This window comes from Manis javanica, chromosome 11 (assembly GCF_040802235.1).
Source record: "Manis javanica isolate MJ-LG chromosome 11, MJ_LKY, whole genome shotgun sequence".
Classification (NCBI taxonomy): Eukaryota; Metazoa; Chordata; class Mammalia; order Pholidota; family Manidae; genus Manis; species Manis javanica.
This window is the reverse complement of record NC_133166.1, coordinates 64,412,758-64,425,777: the sequence shown is the minus strand read 5'-3', so window position 1 is coordinate 64,425,777 and position 13,020 is coordinate 64,412,758. Positions and strand designations below refer to the sequence as shown.

At 50.5% G+C, this 13,020-nt stretch overlaps 1 protein-coding gene across 5 annotated transcripts in view; it reads right to left on the bottom strand.

Moving 5' to 3' along the window:
* Positions 1–13,020, bottom strand: part of PRDM11 (PR/SET domain 11) — an 85,109-nt gene that overhangs the window by 37,548 nt on the left and 34,541 nt on the right. Inside the window, exons 1-4 of one of the 5 annotated variants that reach the window (XM_036996672.2) lie at positions 7,197–9,729; positions 5,949–6,073; positions 5,494–5,597; positions 4,664–4,926 (exon numbers count right to left, since the gene is read on the bottom strand). In XM_036996672.2, coding sequence (XP_036852567.1) covers positions 4,664–4,926; positions 5,494–5,597; positions 5,949–6,073; positions 7,197–7,556 — 852 coding nt within the window. In that variant the 5' untranslated portion in view covers positions 7,557–9,729. The other 4 variants (XM_036996674.2, XM_017640481.3, XM_017640479.3 and 1 more) reach the window with 4 other exon arrangements.

Here is a 13,020-nt window from a genome sequence, read left to right as displayed (position 1 = left end):
CCCTCCCAGAACAGTAGGAGCCTGGCAGGCGGAGAAGCTGATTGACAGCAGGTGCGTGATCTCACCATGTGGTCTCCTCTTTGTAAGGACCCTCAGGAAGTCTCCCATTCAGAAGGGCAGTCCTCCTTCGCAGCACCACAAAAGTCAGAGCCTCCACTAGGTCCTGGGACCTCCAGCCCCACCCTCCCCCTGCCCATCCACAGGCCTTAGGGCTGGAAGGCCCTAGGAAGGAACTCCCAGGAAGCAACACTGCCACACTGGGCCCGCCTCCAGCCACAGCTGCACCCATTCCAGAGTGGCTTGTCTTTGACCCACAGCAAACCCCAGGCCTTCCTCTTCTACCTTTTCTCTGGACCCCAGACCCATGCCAGCCTGCAAACCTGGAAGAGCTACCCGCATTAGAGACCTCAAGCATGTCCTCATGGGCTTTCCCAAGGGGTAGGCTCTGCTTGGGGGAAAAGGGGATCTACTAGCCCTTCTCTGGGTGTGGCCCTAGGTTTGCTTCCCTGAGATTCTCCCACAGGCTGAGAAGCCATCAGCCTCCTCTACTGAACTTCTACCCATCCTTCAAGACCCATCCCCAATCTGTCCAGTCAAAACCAATGCTCCCTCTTCCTGCCCCTAGAGCCCTGCAGCTCTACAATCACCAGCAACTCTGCCTTGGTGTTACTTGGTTGGTAAGAGGTCTGCACCCCTGCCTTAGGCCCTGCTTCCCGAAGCTGGACCACAGGCTCCCTAAGAACAGAGAGCAGACCTTATGCACCTGTGACTCTAGGAGCTCCCCAGTGCTTGGGAGTTGCTGTGTCTGTGAAGGCAGATTGAATTCGGATGGAATATAAGCACATTCACTGCTTCGCTTCCTTATTCATGTCTGCCCATGAAGGAACTCCCCAAAGCCCCCTGACATCATGCAGAGGCACTATCTTTAAAGGAACACAAGGTCTACCAGGTACCAGCTGTGGGAACTGGGGCCACTTCCTTAACCTCTTCAGTCCCAGGTTCCCTCACCTGAATGAGGCGGGCCCCTGTATCCAAGCCCCTCTCTTTGGCAGCAGACCCACGTGTACTAGTGTACATCTGGACAGCTCCACTGGGCCACCTCATGGGCACCTCAAGCTTTATCCACCCCCACCTGAACTTGCCATCACGATTCTCCTCAGCCTCAGGCCACCTCTCTTCACCCCTCCACACCCTTCAGCAGCCGTCCCCACAAACACATGCCTCTTCTGGATTAGGATCCCATTGTTGCTACACTGACCTGCTGCACACACAGTGGCTTAGAGCAGCACAGATTTATTCTCTTACAGTGCTGGGGGCCAGAAGTCCTAAAATTAAGATGTCAGCAGGGTTGGGTTCGTTCTGGAGGCTTGAGGGAAGAACATTTCCTTGCCTCTTCTAGCTTCTCCAGGCTGCCTGTGGTCCTTGGCTCCCAGCTCCTTCCTCTGACTTTAAAGCCAGCAGGACCGTGTCCTCCAATCTTTTCTTTCTGACTCTGATTGTTTATCCATCACACCTTGTCTCTACTCTACACTCACATCCTTTTTTTTCAGCGGGACTCCTCCCACTTGGCTTTTCAAGGATGTTAAAGTCTCTCTCATTAAAAACTCCTTTGATCTCATGTTCCAACCATCACCCTTCCTATCTCCACTCTCTCCTCCACTTTTTTGTTTCCTTTTTTTTATTGGAATATAGTTGATATACAATATTATACTGGCTTCAAATATACAACACAGTGATTCGATAATTACATACATTACAAAATACTCACCATGGTATCTTCTCCACTTTTTGTCTTATCTCTAGTCAAACATCTGGGAAGTGACTACACTGCTATGTAGTGTACTGGTATTCAGGTGGAATGGTGACCTCCATTCCAATAAGGTTTCCAGCCCATTACTCTTCAACAGCATTTCTCAGCCCCAGTACTACTGACAGTTGAGGCCAGATCTCTGTTGTAGGAGGCTGTCCTGTGCATTATATATAACAGGTTTAGCAGCATCCTTGGCTTCTACCTTCTAGAAGCCAGTAGTTTATCTCTATCCCAAGTTGTGACAGCCCAAAATGTATCCAGACCTGGCCAAATGTCCCAGGGGTATGGGTGGTAGGGGGAGCACATTGCCCTGGGTTGAGAACCACTGTCTTACAGTAACAGCTCTCGCTAAAGTCGCCAATGATTTCCTTGGCATAAAACCAGTGGACACTTTTGAGCCCTTCTCTTGCTTGGCTTCTCAGCAGAATTTGACACTGTTGGCCATTCTAGTTTTCCTACCTCTCAGGCTGCTCTCTCTTTGTCTCCCTTGCAGGATTGAGCCCCACTTCTGGACCACTAACTGTTGAAGTTCTTCAAAGCTTAGTCCTAGGCCCTCTCCAACTCTCACTCAGCATGTTCTCCCTGGGGGGTCACCTCCACACACTTGCCCCACTGACCAACCACACTGTGCGCAGATGACTCACAAAGTGACGTCTCTAAACCTCCCTTCCAAGCTCCAAACTCATATATCCAACTGCCTAGTTGACATCGCCACTTGGGTGCCCTGACATCATTCCAAACTCAGCAAGTCCAAACCAAAATCGGGATCTTTCCCTCAACCGAGTCCCCTCTGGCATTCCCCATTTCTCAGGGGAAGACACCAATCCTAACCTGTTGGGAGAGGAACCCTGCAGGAGCTGTTCTTGACATGTCCCTCCCCCTTACTTGGACTAATTAGTCTGTTCCCAAGTCAAATCTCCTTCATCTCTGAAGCAGTTCACAAACCAGTTCACTTGACTCCATGTCTCTGCCCCTAGCCTAGCCCAAGCCTCCACCATCACCAACTTAGAAAACAACCAAAGCCCTCTAACAGGGTGTGGGTATCCATTCTTGATCAATGCCCTCCCCATCCCCATCAGTTCTCCAGCCAAAGTCACCCTTTCAAAATATAAATGAAACTTCTCATTGTTCTTAAAGAACAAAAAACCCAATTTGGCCCATTGGGCCCTAGATGGTTAAGCCTCCATCTCCTCCTTCTCCTCCAGGCCACTATGTTTGCTGCATTCCAGGCACACTGACCTTCCAGTTGATCAAACATGCCCTGCTCTCTCCTGCCAGAGGGTCTTTGCACATGCTGTTTCATCCATCTGGATACCCCTCACCAATCTTCACCTCATGTGCATTCTCAGGGACAAGGTCTGATCTGGCCCAGCACTGTATCCCCAGGGCCAGTGTAGTGCTTCACACAAAGGAGACCCTCAAGAAGTGTTTATTTAATGAATAATGAAGATCTTCCTATGCCTCACCTGCCTTTCTCTATTGTCCTGGTTCCACTAACCCTGTTCAAGCTTGACTCCTATGAGTACTCTTTGATAAACCTTCCTCTTCAGATCTTTAAAAACCCCTCTTGTGTCCATATCCCATAGATCAATAAGTCTTTGGGATTTGCCCCCTAAGTCTCTCTTAAATAAGCCCACCTCTAGCACCTGAGTTTAAGGCACCATATTTTCTCACCTGAACTCTTGACCTAAGCCTCCTACCTGGAATCCTGATTGTCCACCCTATAACTAAGCAAGCCACAGTTCTGCTTGGAAGGCATCAATAGCTTCCCCTGGCCTATAGAGTGAAGAATGCACTTACCCTGGCTCATGAACTGTAGCATGATGTGGGCCCTCCCTCCCTCTCCTGCTGATTTCTTGCCATTCTGCCTCTCAGGCTCATTGCTGTCACCAAACTGGACTTCTTGGAGTTCCTCTCTCTCAACTAGTCTGTCTTCAGGAAGCACTTTTCCACCTCCCTTCCACTAACTGCTACTCATTTTCTAAGTCCCAGGCTAAAGGAAATTTTGCACAAATCCCTCAAGTAGGCCAAGAGCAATAGTACTAGCTGGATTCATTGCAGGCTTACTAAGGATAACCATGATCCTAAGAACTTTACAGTACTGACTCATTCAGTCTTCACCGTCAGCCACGATTATCCTGTGACAGAACTGGTGAGGCACAGAGATGTTAAATGACTTGCACAAGGTCACATTAGATAGTAAATAGCAAAGTTGGCTAACATAATGAACTTGGATTCCAAACCCCAACTCCTGAGAACCTCTGAACACTGCCATTTCCCTTGTTCCCAAAAGATCCAACATTCCCCTTTCAGTAGCAGTTCTCACATGTGCACAGACTTGTCCACTGAATATTCTCTCCACCGGACTGTCCATTCCCTGAGGGCCGGGACCATGTCTGTCTTTTTGAAGAATTTACCTCCAGCCCCTGGCCCAGCACCTGGTATTACCTGGTTTTGTTTTTTTTTGCTGACTGTCATGCTCTGTGTCCCCACAGCCCCCAGCTCCAAGTCATTCACTCCAGAAAAGGCTAGCACAAACTCTTCACAAGTGCCACTAAATAGTCCACCAGACACACGCAGGAGGACTCATCGGAAAATCGCCCCGAATTCTGCCTGGCTGGCTATAGGCTCTGCCACTGATTCAGCCGACTACTGCCAGATGGGCTCCTCAGCATGGCCCTCAGCCACCAAGGTCACAGCCATACAGCCAAGGCAAGATGCATCATCCACGTGTCCAGAAGTAATGGCAGAATAGCTCTGGGGCCAGGCTGGGCCAGTGTATGGCTCCCCCTGCTGGTTTCCTTCCACATTTGTCAGCACCCTCTCCCACGCCATGGCTCAGGGGACACTCACCAGCCATGAAAAGAAGCCAGCTGATTTATCTTGGGTGGAGATCTGCCCCTCATAGGGGCCAAAGATGTGGCCCTTGGGGATGACCTCATTTATACACCGCACGTCATTCTCGCCACTGGCTTCCTTGACCACCTCCATGCCCTGTGGGATGGTAAGGGCGGCCCGGTCTGGGATGCCCACGGGCACCGGTGTGTCGGACACAAACACCGGAGGGCCATGGTTCGGGCATTCGTCCACAAAGTACTCCTGGCAGGACTCACAGACTGGAGGGATGGAAAGAGGAAAGAAAGCCTGAGTTGTTGTAGGACCCCCATAGAGGAGGCTGAGGGACTGAGGGGAAGCCAACCCTGAGGACAGCCAGAGGCAATGGAAAGCACACTGCAGGGGCCTCAGGAGTCCCGCCCTAGCTCCACCCCAGCCAGCTACAGGGACCTGAACCTTCAGTAGTAATAACCCATTACCCTCCCTGGGGGCTCAAAGGACACACCTGCCAAGGCTAGGGAAGCCAGTAGTTCCCTTTGTTTCAAGTTTGAAAAAGTAGAAGAAAACACAGCTTTGGAGTCTGGGTTTGAACTGCAACTGTGGGTCTATGGGTTAGGCAGGGTACCTAACCCCCACCAATCCTCAGTGTCCTTATCGGAAAATGGGACCAATAACAGCCACCTCGGTGGCTACTGGTAAGCTTTAACTGAGGCCCAAACCTGTGTCTGGGACATAATAGGTGGCTGCCTATCATGAATATTATTGCTGCAAATACCCTAAGCAGAGATGGGGTGGGGGTGAGGGGTGAAGGGAGGTGTAGCCCAAGAACAGCCCCCAGCTCCACTTACACCAGAAGTCCACTTGCTGGAAGCTTTTGGGCATGACGAGGTCACGCTTCCCCTTCAGTTTCTTGGGCTCCACTTCCATGGCTGAGGGGTCTGCTCTCCTAGAGCTGGCCAGCACAGGGGCCAGTAAAGAAAGCAAAGAAGCCATCAGAGAGTGAGAGGCTGGTAGGCAGAGAACCGAGGCCCTGGCCAGGAAGCCATGGGATGTGGGTGGGCAGAGGAGCTCCAGCTGGCCTGCCCATTCAGTGCAGGGCCAAGTAGAGAGCCAGGAGTCCTGAGGCCTGGAGCTAGGCCTTCCTGGGCCACTTCCAGGGCCTGCGCTCACCTCTGCTCCCAGGAACTGAGCAGAGCAGGTTAAGGAAGGTGGCAGGTAGTGGAAACTCTCCCCAGGGTCTCCAACCAACCCAGCCCAGTGACTCCCCACTTTTCCCTCTCCTGTCACCAAATAGGGGCCTCACCAGGGCTGGCCATACTCCTGGTCGCGGAGTGGTGAGCAGACCTCTGTCTTCACCACTGTCACCATATCCCCCATGGCTGCCTTGGTCTGCGCCAAGCACTCCTTCATGTTCTCAGTCATTCTGTCCTGGGTTTGCGCAGGCAGGACCAGCGCAGGAAGAGGATCAAAGAGACAGGGTAAGAAGGCTGAGTGTCGGAGGGGGCAAGCGGGGGTCCCCTGGAGTCTGGTTACCCTCCCTGCCATCCCCAGAGGAAGCGCTTGAGAACACAGACAACAAAAACAGCTGTAGCCCGGCCAAGAGGAAATGCCATTTCTATCCTGGGCTGGTCCTGGGGACGACTGGAGCCACCAGTCCCATGGGGTCAGGGGCCAGGGGCAGCTCAGGAGGCACAGCTGGAGAACACAGTCTGGACCCCAAGACCAAAGGGCAAAGAGTAAGAGGAACCCACAGGAGCCTGGGCACAAAGCTCTGCAATGGGGAGCAGGGAAGAAATCGCCTCAAGTCCAGCTGTTGCCAAAGGGGGAGGGCAAATGAAATGGACCCTCGGCGCCTGGCTGCACAGCCCCTCACCCAGAGGTTGCCAGGGAACGCAGCCAGGCCCGCTTGGCCAGCTCAGAGCAGGTACAGGCGGGGCCTGGGGATCCTGGTGTGGGCCAGCCAGCCAGCCCCCACTCCAAGCCCCACCCCGCTCTCTCAAGGGGAGTCTCCCCAACCCACCGCTTACCGCCCTCCTCCACCACCAGTGAGCCAGGCTTCAGCCCCTCCCTCGGCACCCCAGGGTCCTCATGTCAAGCCCGGTGACCCTCTTCGGGCTAGGGCAGAATACAGCTCGGGCTGGGACGACGCTCGGCCCCGGGACTGGGCGAGAAGCGTGTGTGACTCACTACCAGGGGCCCCGCTGGCCACACCCCTGCTCCTCGGCTAATCAGCCCCCTGCTCCCCACCGGGGCCCCAAAGCCCGCGGCGGCTGGGAGGGGTGTGGGGAAACATGATGGACTGCCCCCTCCTCCGAGGCAGCAAGGACGGGGGGCGCACGGAAGGGGGCGGGAGCTGTCCGGGCCGCGCCGAACCGCCCCGCCCCAGCCAACGGGGCACCCCAAAGCCCCGGAGCCCGCGGGTCGTCCCGTCCGCGAGTCCGGCGGGGCAAGTGTGAAGTGCCGCGGTCAGGCCAAGGCGGCGCACCGGCCGGGAGCAGGGGCGGCGCGGAGGACCGGGGAGGGCGCGGGCTGCTCTTTCCCTCTCACCAACCTTCCCAGCGGGGAGCTCCCTGCCCTGCCCGGCTCGGCCCTGCCCAGCGCCCGCCCCCCGCCCGCCAGGCCCGGCATTCCTTGCGGGGGCATGTGGCTTCTTGCCGGCCCCGGGGGCACGCAGTTGGCTGGCGGCCGGGAGGGGGACGCGCAGGGAGCCGGAGAAAGCGAGCGCCAGGGAAGGGCGGCGGGAGGGGGCCCCGCCTGGGAAGAATTCCAGTCCCTCCCGCGGGGCTCGGCCCCCACGCGGGCCAGGGGCGCCGGGCGAGCATCTGGTGTGGGGCGATAGCGCCGAGGAGGTCGGGCCCAGCGGCCCGGCGGGTATCGGAGCAGGCGAACGTTGGGAGCAGGTCTGCAACATGCGCGAGCGGCCCACCGCGCGTCCTCCCAGCCTGCGCAGCTGACCGCACGGCTGCAGCGCGGGAGCTCCCAGCGACACCCAGCTGGCCTGCTGCGCACCGTGCACGCACCCTACCCCACCTGCGCTGCCTGCAGGGCCGCGCTCATGGCCCACAGGATGACCCCAGCCACTCGTGATGTGGGCAGGGGTTGAAGGTCACCAAGGTAGAAAACTATGGCTGGAAGATGTCGAGTAACTTGCCCAAAGTCACGCAGTCCATTCCTAATGGAGTCCAGACTGGAGCCTCAGCCTCCTCTGAGTAAATGAGACCCCAAATTTAACTGTTAGTTTCACGTCTGGTTCACCTCCAAGCAACACCCTCAACCCAGTCGTCTTGCAGAAGGTCCACTGGGCTCACCCTGGGGGGTGTTGAGGCAGCCCACAAGTCCAGCTGCCCGGGAGGCAAGGCCCTATGGATTTGTAAAGGATCATTGAACACCTCCTGCCCTGAGGAACACTTCTCACTTGGATGGGCAACATTCACACGCAACGCATCCTGAAGCAGTTCATTTAGTGGCTGGGAGCCTGGGTAGTGGAGGGCACTGCCTGTGTTCAAGTACCACTGATGGGCTATGTGACCCTGGACAGGTGCTCAGGATGGAATATTTGGGTGCACCCTGCCCCCGCATTCATAAGCATATTCATATATTTAATATATTTAGGCCTAACCCCCAATGTGACTGTATTTGGAGACAGGGCCTGTGAAGAGAAGAAAAGGTTAGGTAAGGTTATAAGGTAAAGCCCTAAAAAGAAAAGGTTAGGTAAGCCCTGGTCCAATACGTCTGGTACCCTTGTAAGAAGAGCTGGCAGAGCTCTCTGTCTCCACCAGGTGAGGACAGCGGGAAGGGATCAGAGTGCAGACCCGAAGACAGCTCTCGCCAGGAACCAAACTGCCCTGCACCTTGATCTTGGGACTTGGCAGCCTTCAGAACTGTGAGAAATAAATGTCTGTTGTTAGGCCATTCAATCTATGGCATTTTGTTACAGCAAACTATCTAACTTCTCAGCTCCCATTTCTGCATCTGGAAAATGTGGTGAATATTAAATTCTATCATAGACATTGCTGTATTAAATGGAGAGAGATGTCTGTTAAATGGAGAGGTCTAGGCAGTCTCTACACATCCCACTGAAGAATGCTGATAAAGAAGGTGGGTATGAGTGAGAGGTAGCTTTGAATTCTATTGAATTGGATTTTTAAAATCAACCATTTGGAAATCTGGATTATTAGAAATAGATTGCTTGGGACCATTTTGCATTGGACTCTCCTGCTCTGGTCCTTCTGCCTTCCACTAGGCTCACCTATATGCATGCCCTACACTGCCAGCCTGTGAACTTCCTGTGTCCTCCATCTACAGCACATCGGAAAACTCCTGCCCATCCTTCAAGCCCTCCCTGTATCCCTCACCCCCATAATACCCTCTCCTGCCCCATTTTGATTTCCTGATGGCACTTGCCACAATTACAGTCTTTTGTTAGCATGACTAATATGTGTTTCCCATAATAGATTATAAGGTTGTCTATGCAGAGGGCAGGCCCTTCTGCTCACCACTGAATTGCCAGTACTTGTAACAGTGACTGACACCAGGGCAGAACCAGTGAAAGACAAGCAAGGTGGTAGCACATAACAGTACGGAGACACCCACTGTCACAGTCATGCGCTTGCAGGAATGATACCTGAGAGGGAGCACCTCCTTAACTGCAGCACCCTAGCTGACTTGCTTGTCCTCCCTGGTCTCAGCCTTGCATAGCACATAGTATATTCTCAATAAGTATTTGCCAAATTACTTCATGAGCAAAAGACCCATGTTATAATTCACTGTCTCCCTCTAATATGTCCTGCTGGCCCCACTGAGAATCTCAACTCCAAAGTTTGAATCCTCTTCTCCTTGGGGTGCTCTCTCAGTGATCTCTGCCAGGCAAGGTGGGAAGCTGGCATTGAGGGGCAGTGGGGTATGGTGGAGGGTGAGGTGGGCTTAGATTCATGAGGCCTGGGGCTGGAATCTGATAAGTTGTAGGGTAGAGGCTGTGAGCACATGCACACCACTTAAACTCTCCAGGCCTGGTGTCTTCCCTAGTAAAGTGGAAATAGTCTTAACTGCCAGGTTATCCCCATGAAAATAAGTGAGGTAAAGGCTGGGCAAGGCCTCGGAAAATGCCCAGTACTATGGGTTTGTAAAGGATATTTATTAAACTGGCTGCCCCGAGGCAAGGGAGTGAGCAGGAAGAGGAGAAAGGAGAGAGGGGGGTCGAGGGAAGAGACTAAAAGGAGAAGGGAAGGAGGGGAAAGAAGGATACAGGAAGAGAATAAAGGATGGAGGGAAAAAAGGAGAGAAGAGAGGAAAGGGGAGAAAAAAGGTGGGAAGGAAAAGGCGGATAGAGGAAAAAAGGCATGCAAACATTTTTCTAAGCCTTAAATGGTCACAGGAAAACCATCCCCTTTTGAGAAAAGCACTCATTTGTATCTCAGTAAAGTGTCTATGGGCCACTTCCTTTCATGTCATATTTTTCATTTACATCCCACCCTTATCACATAAAATATTTTCTATGATTTATAACACAAACTCATACTCTTCAGGACAGTTGACAACCAAAGACTCATGGAGAAAGAATGGCACCAATTATACCAAGAATCTGTTATAAAATGGCCAGTGTCCTAGCTTTCCACTCAGTTCTAAGCCTCCTGGCAGCTAAAGCAAAAAAGGGAAACATGATGGGTTACAGGTTCATTATTTGACATCTATTTATTGACTGTCTGCACTATTAAATTCTCTCCATTTTTGGAGGAATCCAGCTTGCCTGGAGAACCAGAATCAAGCTTCCCATGCATGAGTGATGTGCATTACAACTCCTTTCTGTGTCTGTAAAGGAGGCCATGAGGGCAGGGAGGGAGAAGATGGGATGTGGCAGGACCAAAAGAGCCTCCATTTGGGAAGAAAGAGAGAACATGAGCTGTGTCCTTCATTGGGTCCATCTGAGCAGGCGCTGTAAGACCTGAGCCAGGTGAAGTGCCAGGAACCATTTCTGCAGACAGCTCTGGCCCTGCTTGCCCAGTGAGGGGCTTGGGGGAGGGGTGGTCAGCATGCCTCACGAAGAACTCCAAGCTTTTGGCAATGCTCCCTCTCAGCTGGCTCCTCTGAGTCTGCACACGCAGAGATTAGGCATGTTGCAAACCCAGCAATGAGATGCAAACCCAAGAGGAGGGGGCAGAATGCAGCTCAGTAGCCTGCTGCTCTGTTACCACTTTTGGCAGGGGGCCAGGGTCCTGGAATGCCCAGCACCAGTGTGGCCAGAGGACTGGGTGCCTGTGCCCATTCAGCTACCCTAGAGGCTGGCACCAGGAGAATGTGACAGGTCTGCTCATGTGCTATCACAGCATCCTCTATCGTTTCCACTGATAACAAAGGGACAGGAGATTAGGGGGCTGGCCCACGTCACACCCTGACATGGACTGGGCATCCAGAGCCCTGGGTCTTAGTCCTGGCTATGCCGTAAGCTTTTAAGGTGACCCTGAGTGAGTTCCTGCTTTGCTCTATGCTTCAGTTTCCCCTTCCTGAAAAATAAGAGGTTCAAAATGATTCTTAACAGTGAACCATGGGAGTGATGGAGGGAGAGCATGGAACTCTTTCAGGGAGTCATAGAATTTATATGCCCAGCAAGCCCTGTCTAGAGAAAGAATAAACTATATGCCTTGGATTTATATATGACACATTTGCAAATGTAGATATTTTTGTGATGAATAAGATACATTTACTAAAAATTATTACTGAATTCATAGAAGCCCTAAGTCACCATGTATTTTGTTAATCAAGTGATACCAGCACAGTCATTCATAAGCTGTGTAACCTCGAGAAAATTAATTAACCACTCCTATCTCAGTGTCTCTTCCAATGGGACTGTTATCAGAACCTATCTCACAGGCCTCTTTTACATAGTATAATACTGGGCATATAATAAGGACACTATAAGTATCAGTTCTTGTTATGATTCATATTATATATTATTTTAAAAGTATAACAAACCTCACATTGGTGAACATTTTTGACATTAAAAGAGGGCCTTCACAAGCAGTTAGTACCCTTACTAGGGAAATATTTTTAATTCATCTACACTATAAAGATGTTCATCCTAATAGAAAAAATGGAAAAATAACATAAAAAAAGGAATTTGCAAAAGACAAAAAGTCAATATGCTTTATGGGAAACCACAAAACTTTAATACCCAAATAAATATAATTTTAAATAAATAATATCATTTTCCTTTATTAAATTGGCAAAGATTAAAAGTGTTGATAATATTCAGAGTTGCCAAGACTGTGGGGGAAATACCTACTGGTTGAAATATAAATTAGTATAATCTTTCCAGAGGGCAATTTGGCAACACATATCAAAAAGCCTTGAAATAAGCAAAACCTTTGTTGGAGCAATCCCCAATCTAGGAATTTATCCTAAGGGCATAGTTAAGTTGTGCTCAAAGAGTTAGCCACAAAACTGTCCTCTGCAACACTATATTTAGTAGTAAAAACCAGGAAACAACTTAAATCTCAAAAACGGGAGATAAGTTAATATAGAGCTTACAATGAAATACTAGATGGCCATTAACAATGTTTTAGAAGAATATTTACTGACATGGAAATACATGCTTAACATATTTTTAAAGAAAAATGAAAGCTATTAAGTGAAAGAAAACCACTTGAAAGGACACATACTGTATGATTCTAACTATATGACATTCTGCAAAAAGCAAAACTAGGGAGACGGTAAAAAGATCAGTGGCTACCAGGGGCTGGGAAGAGGGAGGGGTGAACAGGCAGAGCACAGAGGATTTTTAGGGCAGTTAGAATACTCTGTATGACACTATAATGATAGATACATATCATATATTTGTCCAAACCTGTACAATGTACAACAGTCCACTGTGAATCTTAATGTAAGCTATGGACTTTGGGGTAATGATGTGTCAATGTAGCCCCATCAGCTGTGGCAAATGTCCCACTCTAGCGGGAGATGTCCATAGCAGCACAGGTTGAGTGTGCGTGGGGACAGGTATATGGGAACTCTGTGCTTTTTGCTCAGTTTTGCTATGAACCTACATATGTTCTAAAAAATAAAACCTGTTTTTTTAATTAAAGTTTTGAAATGATAGATACAAAATAATCCCATGAAAAAAATATATAATTATATGGATTTGCACACAGATCTGGGATGATATATTCTGGGTTATGACTTGTGATTAGTTGTGTGTGGGGGTGGGTGTTAAAAAGAAAGAGTTTGTTTTCTTCTTTTTGATTATGAGACAAAACATGTCACTTAAACATTCTTTATAGGAATTCTTTGTACTTGTTTAGTTTAGAAGTTGCTAGAGAAGAGAGTATCTAAGATTCTTCCCTCTTTATCCACTTGTCATTAGATGCTGAAGCCCAACCAGC